This window comes from Hypomesus transpacificus, chromosome 3, assembly GCF_021917145.1.
Source record: "Hypomesus transpacificus isolate Combined female chromosome 3, fHypTra1, whole genome shotgun sequence".
Classification (NCBI taxonomy): Eukaryota; Metazoa; Chordata; class Actinopteri; order Osmeriformes; family Osmeridae; genus Hypomesus; species Hypomesus transpacificus.
Window position 1 is genome coordinate 3,546,162 of NC_061062.1, and position 18,467 is coordinate 3,564,628.

The window sequence follows — 18,467 nt, forward strand, 5'->3', positions numbered from 1 at the left end:
AAAGATTGTTTGTGAGAGAGAGAGAGAGAGAGAGAGAGAGGGGGAGGGGGAGGGGGAGGGGGAGGGTGGGGGGGGGGATAGGATGTGTTCCCTCGGCCCCAGACAACAGAGAGCAGCCAGAGCTTCACAGAGACGGCAGGCTGTAACCATGGTGATGGTCTGGACCTCCAGGATGTATCTTACTCTGAGGGGATCCGAGCTGGTTAAGAGAGACTGGGACTCCCAGGCCTGGCTGACTCGATGGGCTATCTGTCCATCATCAAACTACAGCTGCAGTGTGTATGTATATTATAGCAGTCTACCAAAACCATAGCTCCGATAGAATGCTGATGATAGATGTAAAATTATTATTATTATTAATATTAGATATGATATATCTTCCTCTTTGGAAAGCTAAGACTGACTTATCTTTAGCCTCAAAGACAAGCCCATATCTAATGAGCACCAAGGTTCAATGTTAGTGGTCCTGTATGTTGTTGTGTTTGCATTGCCGGTAAAGTGTTGGTCACTATATGACAACGTTGACAAGTACAGAATGGAACCATGTGTGTGTGTGTCCATGTTGTGTTGGTGTTTGGAATGATGTTGATTCATTTGCTAACATCCTTTCCTATTAGCAGAAAATGTTGGTGTTTGTCGACACAGTACATTTCAGACTGTTCCTTTAACACCAGGAGTGTTCATTTTACTCGTCAAGTGTTTATGTGATCCACTGTCATGAGATGGGCCTACACTACTGTTCAAAAGATGGAGGTCACTCAGAAATGTCCTGGTTTTTCATCAAAACATACACACAGCGAGTTAGAATAGGAAATATAGCAAAATTATTACAAAATATTGACACGGTTAGAAATAGTAATAAAAATTGGCACCTGCAAACTTTTTAATCTATTTATTGGCCAGTCTGAGATATGAATTTGACTTTGCAACCAGCAAAGGCCAGCATCCCAGAGTTGCCTCTTCACTGTTGAGACTGGTGTTTTGCAGGTACTATTTAATGAAGCGGCCAGTTGAGGACCTGGGAGGCTTCTGTTATCTTATTGTTCAGTTCCACTCCTCTTTCTCTTCTGGTTGGAGCCAGCTTGTGCTTTTCTGTGAAGGAAGTAGGACACAGCATTCTTACAGTTTCTCTGCAATTTCTCACATAAAATAGCTTTCAGAATCAGCTTTATTCGCCAAGTAAGTTTACAAACAATGGAATTTACTGTGGCAGGAAGGTACATACAATAAATCATCTCTTAGATAAGAGTATACTTATGAGGTTTAAAAGAATGTTCTTTGCTTCGGGCCATTTTAAGTGTAATCAAAGTCAAACTCAGAGTTGCGTTCAAGGATTAATTCAAAGTTTCTTTCCAAAAACAAGGTCATTTCTAAGGGACCCCAAACTTCTGAACAGAGAATAGACCTATATAAACAGTACTGGTGTTAAATTAACACTTTGAATGTTATTATACAGAACCTCCGTTTTGTATCTGAAGTGGTAGACCTCACGTAAGGTAACAGCACGGATACTGATACAGCGATGGTGCTGCAGTCCTGTCAGTCTGACTAGAACTCTATACTCAAAATGAAGAAGACCACAGATAAAGGACTGTTACGCCTTTTTGTATCTTTATATACATTGTTTTGTAATGTTGAAAACAGATGCTGTGCATCCTATGGATTTAGTTTTTTTACACTGTTGGGAAGAAAATGCCTCAATAGAACTCAAACCCCTACAGCTGCAATGGAACTGAGTCAGTCAGCTTGTTTTTCATGGTGGAGAAGATTGTTATTTGCACAAGTTATGTTTGAATGTGTAATATTAAAAAGGTATTCAACAAATGGGATTTGTCACATTGATTTTGTAGTTTGTGGAGGATGCAGTCCTCTCTTTTCTGTGTGTCTCTCTCCACTAGATGTCAGGGTAGCATAGCAACAACTCTTAACTATTCTGCCCTCCCTTCATTTGGAAAATCACTGATCCTGCTCAACCAAAATGTAAAGGCAACCATATGATACCCATTATTAAATAACTTGGCAACCGTGCTGAACTGCCTTGTATTCAAGCAGTATGCGTGCATGTATATCAAAATAGGAAAAAATGTTGGTTGCATAAAATGCATTACATATGCATGAATGATTAAATCATTATGATCTTAATGGCCCTACTAAAAGGATAATTAAAAGGATATTTCGAATACATTTTATCAGGATACGGCTCTACTTTTGTATGAGGAATCCATTCATGTTGTCATTCGTAAGTAATGAGTGAATGAATGATTAATTCTATGAAATATTACAGTAGTTTTCCCTCATGAATATCGAGTCCCTGTCCGCCGCTACGTCAGATGGGAAGGGCGATGGCGGTGTTCAGGTAAGTGCGCCAGTGTGTGAAGGCGACGCACAGAGGAGTCACTGTGCGCAGCGTCGGAGAGAATACAGCAGGAGACCAGCTGCCACGTTCGTGAGTCGTCAAAGAACGACTTGATAAAACAGTAACAAGAGCGCGTGAACTGTTGATAATTGAAAGCAAAAGTGACGATTGTTCCTCTAAACTTGATAGCTCCGAGAATACAACGAAATCTGATTGTTACTTCTGTTTTTGGGAAGTTAAAGCGGAGCATCTCCACCGTCATGTTCAGTTGGGTGAATAAGGAACAAGGAGGGAGAAACAAGGAGGGCGAGATGTATCAAACAGTAACGGAGGGACTTCAAGCTCTTTATTCAAAGAAATTATTACCGTTGGAGGAAACGTACCTTTTTCATGATTTCCACTCTCCGGCTTTGGAGGCAGCAGATTTCCAGAGCAAACCAATGGTCCTCCTTGTCGGCCAGTACTCCACTGGGAAAACAACGTTCATCAGGTAAAGATTATGTCAATAACAGACCTACACAAACAACTTTAATCAAATCTCTTACGAAATCAGTTTTGTGATAACGTTGTCCTGAATCCCCATGAATCAACTGTGAAGTGGAACCAACAATAATGTTCCCTTTTTGTGTATTTATTATGTCAAACACCCTCCTCCTCCCTCCCTCCCTCGCAGTTAGAGACACCTGTTGGACAAAGCATTAAGTTGCGCTCCTCTGACCAATGCTTCTCAAGTCCATTTAATTTAATTCCAAGCTATCTGACAGTTATGTGTATGTTGGCTAGATTCTGTTTCAGCGTCTGAGCCAGTGAAGCCTGATTCAGAGGGTGAGACCGCACTCCTCCCCCCCCAGGTCAGCTGTGGAGGGTTCAAGCCTAGATCTGGGCTACTTTGCCAGAGGTTTCATGTCACGAGTTACAAGCTGATAATTAACCCTTTTGTCTCTCTGGGCTGATATGATATAATCCCCATGTTCGTCTCCTGGGTGGGGGGGGGGGGGGGGGGGGGGGGGGGGACATACTGGTATCAGGGAGATCTAGGCACCAGGCCAATCTTAGTCCAGGGAAGCATTAGGAAACTTTCTGTGGTTGACCCTGCAAGAGGTCAACCACAGAAGAAAGCTGCCAGGAATGTTTCTATTTAATGGCAATTTCAAGCATGTTCTCTATCCGGACTAGCCAGGAGTGACTGTGTCAGTTTGATGACAGCATGATAAGACATGCAGGCTGACTGTCTGCAGAGAGAGAAGCTAAACGCGCAGGCAGCTGCAGAGATGAGATAGTAATTGACACAACACTGAGAATGAGGTCGGTAACACACCCCTGAGTGTCTCCAGGGGATCGCCATCTTGGCTCACCTTGCAGATCATGTACAGACAGGAAAATGGCATAGAAAATGATGGCTTCATAGATAATCCGGCCTGGGTTGGGAGTTAGCTAAGCCAGTTTATAGGACTCAGAGTAAGGTTACCGGCATAATAGATGTGCTGACTGTGAGCCTGCTGCACACTTAAACTACTGCCACCTTTTCCGCCGGAATTTCTTGGGCTTGAGGGCCAGGATTCAGTTCCTATTGCAGCGTTTTGCAACGTTGCACTTTTTTGAGGTTCATGTTGTTAAATTGTTGTTGTCTCAACTTCTCAATCTCAAGTTAACCAGTGCTTCAGTCATGTAGTCCTACACCAGGGTTTCCCGCAGAAGGGGGGGGGGGGGGGGGGTTCTCCTCCAAAAACTAGAGAAGTGAGCCTCCCTTCTCTAGAGAAGTGAGACTGCCATTTGAATGAAAGGGAGAAAACTGGCGGAAACACGGCGAATATCGCTAATAAATAAAAAACGTAGTCAAGGCGGCAGGCGTGTGTTGTTAAGGCGGCCGCCTTAACTGCAAAGTGCTGCGGGAAACCCTGTAAACAGTTACCCAAAAACCAGTGTTTCGGTTCTGTAGTTCAGAGCAGTTACCCAAAGACCCGTGGCCCCACCCTGAGAGGAATGCTGTGAATCATGGGAGCTCAGGCCAGTAACCGTGGAGACAGACTTGTAATAGTAATGACACATTTATGTCCTCTGCATGGAAGTGGATGGCATTACACTGTTCCGCCCCCCCCCCCCCCCATCCCTCTATCCCTTCTTTCCACCTTAACATCGTTCTCTCTGCCCCCTATCCCTTCCCTCCCCTCCCTCCTCTCTGGCCCTCTCTTCTCCCAGTCCCCCAATCCTTGGCTCCCTCCTTCCTTTTCTCCTCCCTTGCCCCATGCCTTCCTCCCCACCTCTGTCCCCAGCCCCGGGTCTGTGTTCGGACCTCTGACACGGCCTATCCTCCCTCAGGAAGCGGAGAGGATCCCTAGCATGGTCACACAGGGCAGGAAGAACAACACCATGAGCCTGGCTGTTTTCTGTTGGTCTAAGGGACATATATCAACCCAGCAGCCAGCTTTGATGTCCGCTGGTTGGCACAGAGGGAGAACAGAGTCTGGTTTCCAGTCAGGCCTGGAACTTACCCTGGATCTCTCACACACTGAGAAAGAGATAGGAGTTTTGGAATACTGATAAAAGTGATGCACTCAGTTTATTTTGTATTTTTGACTTCAGTCGTTTTTTTTGTGAAATCCGTCATCTGTGCAACATCAGTTCAACGTGGATTTATGTTGCTGCATGTGTGAGGATGGAGAAAAAGAATCCTCCCTGAACTCTCCCTAAACACAATGTCGTAGTTTATCATGATCTGGTACTCACATTTATTTGCATGGAGAAGTAGGCCTTTTGCAAATGTCACTGTGTCTGGACAGCTGTGGTTGATCCAACAGTTAGAAGATAGTGTGATCATCAGTAACTGTACAATATACCGCATCTACTTTGTGTTACACATTGTGTAACTAGCTGTTTCTGACATGACGCTTGTCATGTGTCTGTTTCTACTGTTTATCTAACAAATAGCAGTTTTTGTGTGTGTGTGCGCCTGTACTTTGTGTGTGTGTGTAACTAGCAGGTGTGTGTGTGTGTTCCAGGTACCTGCTGGAGCAGGATTTCCCAGGGATGCGGATCGGCCCAGAGCCCACCACCGATGGATTCATCGCCGTCATGCACGGGGACACCGAGGGCGTCGTCCCTGGAAACGCCCTGGTCGTCGACCCCAAGAAACCCTTCCGTAAACTTAACGCCTTTGGAAACTCCTTCCTCAACAGGTGAGAGAGCCAGTTGGTTGTGGATATCGGTCTAGAGAGGTTTATAGCGAGTTGTTAAGGAAAAAAAAAAGATTCCATAGATAGGCACACTACGGTAAATGGTGTTTAAACTGTATTGTGTTCTAGCGTACTGCAGCGTTGTGTTGTGACTGATTCTGGTGACAATACTGAGGCAGCAGTTTGTGTTCTGCTCTCGAGGGGTTCTGGTGCTAGTGAAAATGTCCCTGCTGGGTAGGTGTACAGTGTGATTGGAAGAATGTTCCTCCAAAGTCTAATAAACTTCTTCCAGTAACTATCACAACCTGTTCTGCTGTGCTGTACACACATCACTGGGGGCCTGAACCTGATCAAGCAACATGAGAACAGGGTGTACTGTAGTTTTAATATCCAAATGACTGTTTGCTCACTGAAAGAGACAGTTTGTGTAAGCAAGTGCAAACTGACACAGTAAATATATTTTTCCGTTCACGCGAGTAAAATGGAAACTGACACACAGTTGTGTCCTTGATTGAATGCTGCTCCTGTTCGTTCCCTAGAGAGCAGACCGGACCCAGACCCAGACGGATTTGTCTAACTGTTAATAACAGCCAAGGTGTGAGGCCTGTTTTGGTAGTTCTGTCCCATTGCTTCCTGTCTCGGCCTTTGCCTTCTGACATCTCTGTCATTCTGTTCCACAAACACCCAGAGAGCAGGAAACGGCTCGGTCACCCTTCCATTGATCCTACCTTCAGCAGCCTCTCTGGCTGGCAGGCACCACAAGAGCTGGGTTTTAATTTTAAACATCGGGCCGACGAGGCGTATTTCCTCGGCCTGGATATTTCTGTGCTTGAGAGGAAGTGGATAAGAGCCAGAGTGACAGTTGACCAAGGTGAGGTCAAAGACATTCCTACCGGGGAGGCTCTCCTGCACAACAGAGGAACCATCCACAATACTCATTGTTTCCCCAGGGAAGTCTGTGTGCGTCACCGCGTGTCACTCGGAGTGTGTTTTCCCGCCCGCCCGACTCTGTTGTTCTACACCAATGAATTTATAGTTTTAAGATGGCAGCCATGTCTGCATACCTTCTCATAGTCCTTCCTGTCAACAACAATAGCCTGAGGTCTGTGTACTGTTCTTAGTTAGATACTGTACTGGAATATCATTAGCCTACCTGATATCAAAACAGGACATCTACTGTAAATGTTAGGATAACGTAGGTTGTGCCTCCAACGCACATTCATTATTTAGAAAGGGAAAGTGATCAAGGTGTCTGAATATCGGAAAATTGATTGTCTGTTTTCCCAAAATAAACATAAACATCTCTCTCTTTTCCCTTTTTCTCTCTGTCTCTGTCTCCTTGTTTCCCTCAAGGTTTATTTGTTCCCAGATGCCTAACCAAGTGCTACAGAGTATCAGCATCATCGACACTCCGGGCATCCTGTCTGGAGAGAAGCAACGCATCAGCAGAGGTCAGAGACCAAGGCTGCCCCAGGCTTGCATCAAACTAGCTTCATGCTAACTGCCCCATAATAGGTAGATGCTAGCAGGCTAGCTACAGAGGAGATGTTGGTAGCACAAGGCTAGCAACATCATCCCTTTCCATGCAGGGAACTAATAGAAAACAATGACCTTTGGGTTAGTGAGGTTTGAACACCTGCTGACCAACTAGTTCCCTCTTTCGCTTCCTCTTCGGTGAGATTGGTTAATCTGATGCAACTGCATTGCTAGGTTTCTATTCTGAAGAAAGATCCCTCAATAGAACCTTGACATGAAAAAGTTCTATATTTACACTTGAGCAAAAGTCTGATCAGCTGTCAAACCATAGTGTTGCCAGGTGTCATTTATTTAGGACCTATGTCCATACTACCTCTAATGTTATGGGGAATGGGCCCTCCCTCGCAGCAGGGAGCAGCTTTGGAGTCACCACAGATTATGTTCAGAAGATTGGTTGAGTTCTGTCCTCCAGGAGAGAGAAGCTGTGTCTGTAACGCAGCGCTGTTGAGGGAGGGTGGGATGGCCTTTCAGAGAGAGAGAGAGAGAGATGGAGAGAGTAGAAGTCTGTAGCCTGTATTGTGGAGCAGAGATGGATGGATGGATGGGAGGGAAGGAGGGGTGAAGGGTGGTATGGAGGGAGGGGTGGAAGGGCGTTCCTGCATCTGGAACTGTTTTGCTGTCTCAGCTGAGTTGTATTCCTCAAGCACTGGCCATTTAAATTCTTCTGGTGACTCAACATACGGTCATTACATCATTGGAGGTTTGGAGCTGAATGCTCAAGTCCTTTTTCTATTGTCTGTATGTGAAATGAGCGTCAGATGCAGGATGATGCAATAACCTAGATAAGTTAGGAATCAAGGAGTAAAAGGTTAATTACATCATTGTTGAGTTCCCAACTCACCAGTTCTTAAATGAGAAGTAAAATTTGAAATAAAGAGAAACATGCCATGATGGCATGTTGATGTTGTGAATACAAGTTTCTTTTTAACACAAAACATTCTTAATTATTTCCTTTGCATGCTTCTTGTTAATGTACATATTTATAAATAGATAAAGCCCTATAAATGCTATTCAGCCTGCTTTGGACATGTCGTCTTTCAAAGACATTTCCACGCCCCCCTCCCCCCTACATGATGACATCATCATCTTTCCCACAGTTCTCAAGCAGCACCTCCCTCGCCTGCACTCTCTCCCCTGTAATCTCTCCTTCTCCTTCCCTCTCTCTCCCCTGTAATCTCTCCTTCTCCTTCCCTCTCTCTCCCCTGTAATCTCTCATTCTCCTTCCCTCTCTCTCCCCTGTAAACTCTCCTTCTCCTTCCCTCTCTCTCCTATTCAGTTTTGGCATAGTAAGATGGTGGTCTCATTGTAGATATGTTTCCTCTCCCTCCCCCCCCACCTACCTGCTTCCCCTCTGGAAATTAAAAAAACATGCACTGGCCCTCACGCCATCAAAGCTCTACTCACACTATTAAAAGGGCACACTGGCCCATCAGCCAGTTGTGTTTGTCTGGGAAGTTCGTTCCTGTTTGATTGTGTTACATATAGTCGACACCCTCCTTAAAGTTGTTGTCACGGTGCCAACACTTGATACGCCTGGTGTAACATGATCCCTGCCCTGTCTTTGTGTGGCAGTACATTCACAACCTGGTTTATTTATGCAAGGAGGTCCAAATGCAGGTGGCCTGCAGTCAACTTACCTCTGTGCCAGGTCATGCTTGCGGGTGTGTGTTTACTGTGTTTTGTGTAAACTCTGGATATGACTATAGAACAAATGCTGGAGGTGGAGCTGGAGGTGGGCTGGTTGGAGGGCTGGTTGGAGGGCTGATTGGAGGGCTGGTTGGAGGGCTGATTGGATGGCTGGTTGGAGGGCTGGTTGGAGGGCTGGTTGGAGGACTGGTTGGATGGCTGGGTGGATAGCTGGTTGTAGAGCTGAGGTCGGAGCACAAAGTAAGGTGGTCCTATTTTAATCGACTATCAACAAGACATTTCTATCAAAGAAAATCATCTGTACGGCAGTAATACCCATGCAGGGAGATGCAGCACAGCAGGAATGCAGGCTTGTGCTTCTCTGCTGGTGTGGAATGTGAAACTGTGTGAAATCATACCCTAGTACTACTGTCTAGTCTGTGATTGGAGCATTGCTCCTCATTTCCTCGGCCCGCTACCGTACGTGTTAAACACTGTTTTCTCTGTTGTCCTGTCCCTTCAGGCTACGACTTCTCCGAGGTTCTGCGCTGGTTCGGCGAGCGCGTGGACCGGATCATCCTCCTGTTCGACGCCCACAAGCTGGACATCTCCGACGAGTTCTCTGAGGCCATCAAGGCGTTCCGCGGGCAGGACGACAAGATCCGCGTGGTCCTCAACAAGGCCGACCAGGTGGACTCCCAGCAGCTGATGCGTGTCTACGGCGCCCTCATGTGGTCGCTTGGCAAGGTGATCAACACGCCGGAGGTGGCCCGGGTCTACCTGGGATCTTTCTGGGCCAAGCCGCTCCAGAACTCCGAAAACCGCCGGCTATTCGAGGCGGAGACCCAAGACCTGTTCAGAGACATCCAGAGTTTGCCGAGGAACGCCGCCTTGCGCAAGCTCAACGACCTCATAAAGCGAGCCCGCCTTGCTAAGGTAACCGCGTCAGACGGGAGGCGTGATTTCACTTCATACAAACAGGACTTTATTACCATGTTCTATGTCTACATCAAGCCCATCTGGCCAGGATGCTGTAGTTGGGTAGTAACACACTCTAGACCACAGCTCCTGTATTTGGGATGTATAAGTCATGGTGGTTCAAGATGATGACTGCACCTTGAACCACCTGATGACTCTGTTGTGTTTCTTTTGACCAATGAAACTAGTGTTGTTTTTACGCCTGCTATTGTTGTGTCACCACTTCCTCTGAGCTTCCTCCAACCCAGGGCTCCATTCACTGCAGGGCTGCGTCCCATTCCAACATGCTGCTCCCTCCACACAGTCCTCACTTCCTTCCCCTCGCAGATGCAGTAAGACAGAAAATTAGGCTGAGGTGTCTCCTTGCGAGTGTTGCGTCAAGTCTGGTTGACAGATTCATGTGTTGACCTTTGGATGAAGTCATGTGTTGCTCTAAGGACCTGTGTGATTACCAAATGGTTGGAAAGGGAACAACTATTCAGGATAGAGATGCAGCCCAGTTCCATGGAACGGTGTTGCGATTAAATGGCTATTAAAGAGCTCAAACATGGCAGGACTGAGAGTGGGATGGAGAATGGCCTTATCTCTTTTCCGCTGGGTTGTTCCCTGGGGCCAGACAGGAATCCAGCATCACCAGTCCGGCATTCCTTCCCACCTCGCTCCTTGCCATGTGGCTGGCTGTGAGACTGTGGGATGGAGTGGGGGGGGGGGGGGGGGGGGGTTGTTACCAAGGTTGTCCTGACAACCCCTCCCTTAGTTCCCCCCCTGTCTACTCAGTTGAAGAAATGCATGACGTATAAACCCTGGTCTCTTTCTGCCTCTGCACCTTCACCCATCTCCACTCCCTCGCTCTTCCTTCCTCCCACACCCACAGTCCTCGAAATGCCTTTCAAACCCTCTTCTCCCCCCCATCCTCTCTCTGACACCATATTTACACCGCTCGGCCCTGTCTCCCGCCTTCCCCGAAGCCCCTGTTTCCAGGAGGAATAAACATTCAGACTTCTTCCTCCTGGAACTCAGCCTCCCGCAAGCCGACATCCTGCAATGCTCGCAACACTTTATTGAGGAAGTAGTTGCATAAACAGCGGTGTTGTCGAACACACCCCTGCTCTGTCAGGGACAGGGACAGGGTCAAGGTGGGGTTGTCCGCGGGACTAGCCAATCCGAGATAACCATCTGGCAAGGCTGGAGCTGACGGAACACAGTTGTAGAGAGGCACCACAGTATTTCGACCTTCTCTTGTGCTACTTATCCCTTACTACCGGGATAACGTCTTAGCCCAATATTCTCAGGGTCAAACTGGATATCACATCTGGCAAAGAGGGCCTTGTACTAAGATCCACCAAGAGCTGCAAGGCCTGTTTAATAATATTGAGCCTGATGGTTTTTGTTAAGATTCACTCCAAACAACAAGAAGCATATTCTGAGATTTTCATTCATTTTGTAGACGGCTCAATCATAATCTGTTTTATCCTCCATTTCCTAGGTCTGATTATTGTCACTGACTTTATGAACATTCTTTCTCCCTCTCCTTTCCTTTTCTCCCAACCAGGTGCACGCCTACATCATCAGCTACCTGAAGAAGGAGATGCCGTCTCTGTTTGGGAAGGAGAAGAAGAAGGAGGAACTGATCATGAGGCTTCCAGAAATCTACACACTGCTACAGAGAGAGCACCACATCTCCCCTGGAGACTTCCCCAACGTCGGCAAGATGCAGGTCTGGTGGGAAGGGGGGAAAGGGAGGCATACATGCAGAGATGAAAGATTGAACAACCATGAATGAGGGGATTGGGCGATAAAAACTTAAAACTTAGCTTAAGTTTGATACATATTTTCCAGAAAGAAGCAAAAAAACAGCTGCTGTAGGGATTGTCACCCATTTTCCTGAAGCCAGCCCTCGTTCAACACCCCTCATGGGATTTAAATGAACGAGCTGTTGTCAGAAATACGGTGGAAGTGCTCCAAATAGACACCAAAGAGGAAGGGAGGCGGAAATGCTGGTGCCACGTTCATGTTTCACAGGAAAGGGACTGGCAGAGGTGGCTTCAGACCTTGTCCTGGTCTATAGAACTCTCCGGAGACCTTGAAATGGAGAGAAGAATACAGAACCTGTTAAATGTAGTTGGACATGGAGCCGCGCAGCTGCTGGAGACTGGGGTCCCTCGTCTCAGCATACGAGAACTGGACAGGGGATAGACATGACTACAGGGAACCAGACACGCCATAACTGTACACCACGCTGCAGCAGTACAGCTGGTGGAGAGAACATAGCTCACAATGCCGAGGGTTAACTGGCTCCCAAGAGCTGATGTGGATCTGCTGTTCTGTCCTCCCATGGTGTGGACCCAGTGACCGTTCACTGTGGTCCAGCTAAAATGCCTCTGGTCTTGTGTTCTCATCATCCCATCCTGCAGACTTGTTGAATCTAGGTTCTTCTCTATGTATCTATGTTTCTCGGCCAACTAAAGCAGATATTCATCATCGATATAAAGGTGGATTCCAAAGCTGCCAATTTCCATTATTGAAACTGCATGTCTTAATATGAACCAGACTTTAAACATCCATCCTCCCTCCCTTTATCCCCTACAGGAGCAGCTCCAGCACTACGACTTCAGCAAGTTCCCCTCCCTCAAGATCAAACTGATCGAGTCCGTTGACAGAATGCTGGCCAACAAGATTTCAGGCCTGATGACCATGATCCGTGATGAGGAGAGCAAAGCCCCGCCCCCGATGGTGTCAGGCGGGGCGTTCGAGGACACTCAGGATGGCCCGTTCGGACACGGCTACGGCGAGGGCATCAGCGCCGGCGCCGACACCGAGGACTGGATCGTGAGCCGGGATAAACACAAGTACGACGAGATCTTCTACATGCTCATGCCCGTTAACGGGAAGATCGCAGGCGTCAACGCCAAGAAGGAGATGATGAACTCGCACCTGCCCAACACGGTGCTGGGAAAGATCTGGAAGCTGGCGGACTGCGACAAGGACGGGATGCTGGACGATGAGGAGTTTGCCCTGGCGCAGCATCTCATCAAGGTGAAGCTGGAGGGGTACGAGCTGCCGGCAGAGCTGCCTTCACACCTGGTCCCCCCTTCACACCGCAAGAACCCCACTGCAGACACCCTGTACAACCACGAGGAGGACTAGTCAACACGCTGATTAACCTTCTTATTAACAAACTCACGTCCGGAGAGTGCACAGGTTTGGTTAGAATGTCATTCATGTGTTGGGAATTTAAGAATAAGAGCAGGATTTTCACAATAAAAGCCTCCCCTTAATTGACTCCCTGATGAGGAGTAAACACCCAACTAACTGCCACATACACATGCAGTGACTGTGAACATGGAACCAAAGCCTTACTTTGTTACTGATTGTCTTTGCTCACTTTTTGACATTTACTACTTTGCATCCAGAGATTAGTTTAACATATCGAGGATTCAAACGTCAATGTCAAAGTGAATTTATGTTTTTTATTGTCTTGAATGTGTAATCTACTGTCAGAAAATATACAATGAGAAGTGAACCTTTTAAGCGCTCCCCAACACGTGTGTTTATTTAACATCCCTCGAGTAACTTCCTGTCTAACACTCAGAAACAGGAAGTTAGTGTGATGGACTGTTGCAGGGTTAGAGAGCATGTCCTCCTGTTTTAACAGCAGACAACAGAGGAACAGGCTATTAACTACCTGAACATAAGAGTACACACAGAGAGAAAATACATTCTGTCTCTCTTCACATCACTTAACTGCTATCACTGTAAAATATTCCTGTAGGCCTTCATCCAGATTGTGCATTGTTTTTGAGTAACAAATTAACATTACTATATCTAAACCTATGATGGGAGTTATATCCTTGAGGACACATAAGTCACACACAAAGCTTGCCTTAAAGCCATGTGCCTAAGCAGAAATGCCAGGTCTGTAACCTTTTTTTCAGTTGGCCAGATATACCTGTAGCAGATTTGGATGAAGAAGAAGAAGCAATTAATTATGAAAATATGCAAATTAAAAAAAATTAATTTTTGGAACATGTTACATTTTATAATGTATTCAATAATGTTTCTTTGATAATCCTCAATTTTTACGTTTTTGTTTAGTTGAAATGTTCTTAGTCAGCCTCACAAACTAGTGGTATCATGGCCCATTCTGGTCTTTGATGGGATGTTTCTTATGATGTTATGCTGAACTGTCCTCAGGCTAAACTGATCCTCTCAGATATTTTCCAGTGCCCCTGGGAAATGAATTGATACAATATAATTCATGGATCTCAGTCCTTTATCTTGTACAGCTTCAACATTGTAGTATTTTGCCATTGTAAATGACTGTTTGTGAATACTGATTAAACAATCGCGCTGTACTTGACCAGTGAATGGAGGGTTCATAATGAAATTAACCAAGCAAAAATAACAAAATAATTGTTTCGATACCTTCTAAAACATATATTAGAAGCTTTTGGAGGAATGGCCAGGTGTCATAAACTGGATGTGTTGAACTGTATGACACAGATCAGAAGAATAACCTTTGATCCCATTTCCTCATTCTTCAACAAAACAGATTAGTAAGAATAAATGAAAATCCATCCTGTATCCATCTCCAGAGATTTCATTCTTACGTTCTGTAGTTGGAAGACCTGCAGTACTATATCTAATTAATATCACATTACAGTGTGCTTTATGATCTTTATTCGCTCCCCATGGTCCAATACTTCAGTAATGTACTGTCTGTAAGCTGATAATTCAGCACTCCAGGTGCCTGTTTCGAATACCTCCACCCACCCTTCAGGTTATCCCTGATTTAAACTTATTTTGTATAACAATATTGGTGATAAGCAGGTCAGATCAGTGACTTCTCTAAAAGGTGTGTAGTAAATAAGGATGAATTTCAACAATCCTGAGGAGAAGTATTTCTGAACAATTTATTTGTGTTTGTGCTAAAAAGCTTTAACCAGCTTACCTTTGCCCCTTGATGGATCATTTAGCTAACACTGTCAGGTGAGTTTTCACTGGGCTGTAAATGCATGACTTCAGATGGCTTCAAAGTTCATCTCCACATTCCTGTCAGAATAAGCAGTCAGTCTGAGGTGTGTATGAGGGTTGCCGTGAGGCTGAGCTTACCTTTCTGGCTAGCTGAGGTAGCCTGCCTACGGTCCTGAAGGAGAGTGTCCACATCTGATCTAAACCCATACAGAGGAGACAGAAGGTCAGTGGTTGTGTTTCATGTGGATTTAGTGTGTGTAGTGTGTGTGTAGTGTGTGTGTGAGTGTGTGTGTGTGCTTGTGCTGGTGTTTCTTTGACACTACAGTTGACAAGATACACTTTTTATATTCGGGTTAATTTGAGGTTCTGCAACAGTTGTGTAGTATCTGTGTTTTCAAACTAGAATATTCCTGTAGTATCATCACCAAGTAGAACTCCTGTTAGAGTTGAGTGACCTCACAAGTGATTTTCATGGTTGGTTTCAGGGGATTTTGACACTCAGAAGTTCATATTTGGGAATTGTACATTTGCAATAAAAACAGCTTGACAAAATACCTCAATTGTTAGACTACTGGAAATGATCATTCCATAGCCAGCCTCAGGTCTTCTCTAGCTAGCTCTACCTACAGTAATATCCAGGGTACAGTGCCAGGAACAGTGCCAGACTAACACTGTCTTTAAGGATACAAAGACCACAGCAAGATAATATAACCTATCTGCAAACAAAATGTGAGGTATTTTTATAGTGCTGGTATAAAAGCCTATAAAGGGGAGAATACATTTTAGAGAATAAAGATACTGTCAGCAGCAGACGTCATCATATTAATCATTCTGAGAACGCTTTCTCTGAAATTAAACTGAATGAGTCTAAATGTGACTGAGATAAAACTGTCTGTCCAATCTATCTGTTGGTCCATCCATCTGCCTGTCTGTCTGTCTGTCTGTCCTCAAGGGATTGGTCTGTCTGTCTGTGTGTCCTCAAGGGATTGGTCTGTCTGTCTGTCTGTCCTCAAGGGATTGGTCTGTCCGTCTGTCTGTCTTTAAGGGATTGGTCTGTCTGTCCTCAGGGAAGCAGTCTGTCTGTCAGGATGGACGGGGACGAATTTGAGACTGGCCGTATCCGGGAGCTGCAAGAGCAGCGCATGGCCGTGCAGAAGAAGACCTACACCAAGTGGATGAACAGCGTCTTCTCCAAGAATGGGGTGAGAAAAGTCCCATTGGGCACTCTGGAACTCACATACAGAGCCATAGAGACCAGGACCATACCAGGCCAAGTCTGAAACAGGCCTACAGGTCTGTAGAGACCAGGAGGCTCTGTGGAACACACATACACAGAGAGACCAGGGTTCAACTCCCTGCTCGCTCCAGTTCTTTCTGAGAAGCCCTCCCCTCTTTCTTCCCTCCCGTGACCCTCTCTGCTGTCCTCCTGTTTGGACGGAGGGAAAAATATGGTTGGAGGGTGGACCTCTCCTCACCTTTCTTCCCTTCTGAAGGGTTCCTCAAAGCTTCACACGGGGGGGGTCATTTCTGTGGGGTCCCAGGGGCCCCCCTGAAAATATTGTAAGCTTGACCCCCCCACCACCTCCACACACACATCATTTTCAAGTCATTTATCAAAGTGGACACCCCCGCAAGTGTCAGAGATATTTATGTTAGGCCCCCCAGTATGTTTGTGTGTATTCTGAGCGCTGGACACCATCCAGAATCATGCGCTCACTCAGTCTGTGGAGATGGATATCTACGAGAACAGGGCATTCTTCTTGTCTTCAACTAAAATCACACATGGTACCAGGTTCACAAAGAACAGCTGAGACAAGACACTAGCTTTTAATTGTCTCCTGCAAGTCATTCCATGAGTTTTGACTGATTACAATTGTTCCGGCTGAGAGCTTTAGAAAGCAGGCTTTAATGTTTATGTTAAAATAGTGTATGTCCGCACCTTTTGGTGTTCACTGTTTACAGTTGACACAGAGTCCTGGACTGGAGGTGGTGTGGGCCTCGCCCTGCTATCATGAAGCTGTTGTGGAAACCTTTTTGCTTTGTCATCACACGTACCTCCCTACTGTGATGTCATCTATCTGACAGGCCTTATCAGAGTTGTTCCTACGCACATACTGTATGTCAGATAACCTGTTCGCTAGCTAGGTTCAGTCACTCACAGACTCAGAGTCAGTTCTTACCTTCATGGTGCCTCACAGCAAATGTATCCCCCCTTCCCTCACTCCCCTCACCAACACCCTTACCTCGCTCTCTCTCTGAAGGCACCGACAGGCTTCACCTCCTCCACAAAGTGACCCGTGGCTGCACACTAAACACCTCCATTCATCACCTCCCCCTGTCTCTCTCCTGGCTCCATCGGCCACCTTCACTGACAACCTTTAACTGCCTCAGCCCTCGAATATTCTCCCTATCAGCCTGTAGCGTTATCAGCAGAGCTCCAGTGAGCTCCGAAGGAGTGACGGAGAGGCCAAGAGGTTATTAAGCAACAAAGACAAACACACAGCCCCAGCAGAAGTTATTAGAGGAATGTGTACGGCAAGATGAACGTAGGTTCGGAACTTACTGCAGATGTGGTTCCATTCCAGGCATTCTTCTGAGATTGAAGTATGATCGTGCACTTTGAGCTGGAGGAATCAACACACTCACTCACTCAGACACACACATGTACACACACACATAGGGGTACAATAGGGGTAGAAAACAAGGATGGATGTGCCTGGGAAGGTGTCTGGAATGTTCTTTTTACATTACTGGAAACCCAGGTATATATTCTGGACTGTATGTGCTTAGTTTGGAAGGGGAAGGCATACATGTCTGTATGTAATCTACACAATCCCTCACTGCACACCGCAAAACCTGAAGTTGTTTACTCAAACTGTTTGATGAAATGAATTGCTTAGAGCCATAGAAATTGAAGAACTGGATTCATTTGGAGTGCAGTTTGAATAATTGATCCGGTTCTTCAACTCAAATGCCTCTAGACAATTCACAAGTTAGAGTAAATTTACGCTATCCTTGACCTATTTTACAGTGTATATGAGCCACATCGTCTTTACGCTGCTGACCAGACATATCTGGGAGGTCTAATGCCAGCGTAGCTGCTCTGTGTCTTGTCTTAGGCAAGGTCCATCATTCATGCGCAGGTCTAACATCACGTACAGTGCCTCTTTTGAGTGGGGCTTTTTTTTCAAACCTTTTTGAAACTTTTTGGGGAAACATTTTTGTAGAATTTATTGTCGTTGTGCTGTTGTTTATCATGGCCATGTGGTAGTTGTATAGTAGCGATGTGTGATCATGTCCTCCAGCAGGTGGAGGAGGCTTGCTTGGTCTCACTCTCCTCTCACACAGCAGAGGGAGCAGGAAGCCTGAGACACAGCCTATTGACGGAGGGTCAATATGTTACTGACTCACTCAGCCTTAACAGCGAGTGAAGGACAAACATAGAGAGAGGAGAGAGAGAGCGAAAGGGAGAGAGAAAGAGAGAGAGAGAGAGAGAGAGAGAGAGCGAGGGAGAGAGAGAGAGAGAGAGAGAGAGAGAGAGAGAGAGGGAGAGGGAGAGGGAGAGGAGAGAGAGAGAGAGAGAGAGAGAGAGAGAGAGAGAGAGAGAGAGAGAGAGAGAGAGAGAGAAAGAGAGAGGGAGGGAGAGGGAGGGAGAGAGATAGAAAGACAGATGGGCGGGGGAGACAGAGTGAGTTTGGCATTGCCTCAGCACCAATCAGACACACAGGAAGGAGAGCGAGGACTAAGCATCTTTTTATAGAATTACCTTTGTTTAATGTTTCGTCTCCCGGGGAGATAACATTGTTACCGATATCATCAGGTCC

The 18,467-nt window shown here is 46.0% G+C and overlaps 2 protein-coding genes and 1 long non-coding RNA gene across 3 annotated transcripts in view; 2 read left to right on the forward strand and 1 right to left on the reverse strand.

The window, feature by feature from the left end:
• Positions 1 to 33: 33 nt before the first annotated feature.
• Positions 34 to 3,323, reverse strand: LOC124489650. Its single transcript, XR_006958785.1, has 3 exons — positions 2,902 to 3,323; positions 2,740 to 2,824; positions 34 to 1,092 (listed from the first exon to the last, which is right to left on the reverse strand). It is a non-coding gene; the product is annotated as an uncharacterized LOC124489650 (long non-coding RNA).
• Positions 2,310 to 14,024, forward strand: ehd4 (EH-domain containing 4). Its single transcript, XM_047052040.1, has 6 exons — positions 2,310 to 2,846; positions 5,356 to 5,532; positions 6,883 to 6,980; positions 9,215 to 9,627; positions 11,222 to 11,386; positions 12,259 to 14,024. Exons 1-6 carry the CDS (start codon positions 2,617 to 2,619, stop codon positions 12,814 to 12,816), a joined length of 1,641 nt encoding a protein of 546 aa, XP_046907996.1. The 5' UTR covers positions 2,310 to 2,616; the 3' UTR covers positions 12,817 to 14,024.
• A 1,699-nt stretch (positions 14,025 to 15,723) lies between these two features.
• sptbn5 (spectrin, beta, non-erythrocytic 5) overlaps positions 15,724 to 18,467 on the forward strand; it is a 39,276-nt gene continuing 36,532 nt past the window's right edge. The window contains exon 1 of the mRNA XM_047052025.1: positions 15,724 to 15,845. Within this exon, the coding sequence (XP_046907981.1) occupies positions 15,732 to 15,845 (114 nt within the window). The 5' untranslated portion in view covers positions 15,724 to 15,731. The remainder of the gene's footprint in view (positions 15,846 to 18,467) is intronic.

Coding starts and splice junctions, on each gene's coding strand:
- ehd4 (XM_047052040.1), top strand. CDS start 2,617: ATGTTCAGTTGGGTGAATAAGGAACAAGGAGGGAGAAACAAGGAGGGC. Junction 5,533..6,882: donor GGAAACTCCTTCCTCAACAG/GTGAGAGAGCCA, acceptor GTTTCCCTCAAG/GTTTATTTGTTCCCAGATGC. Junction 9,628..11,221: donor AGCGAGCCCGCCTTGCTAAG/GTAACCGCGTCA, acceptor TCTCCCAACCAG/GTGCACGCCTACATCATCAG.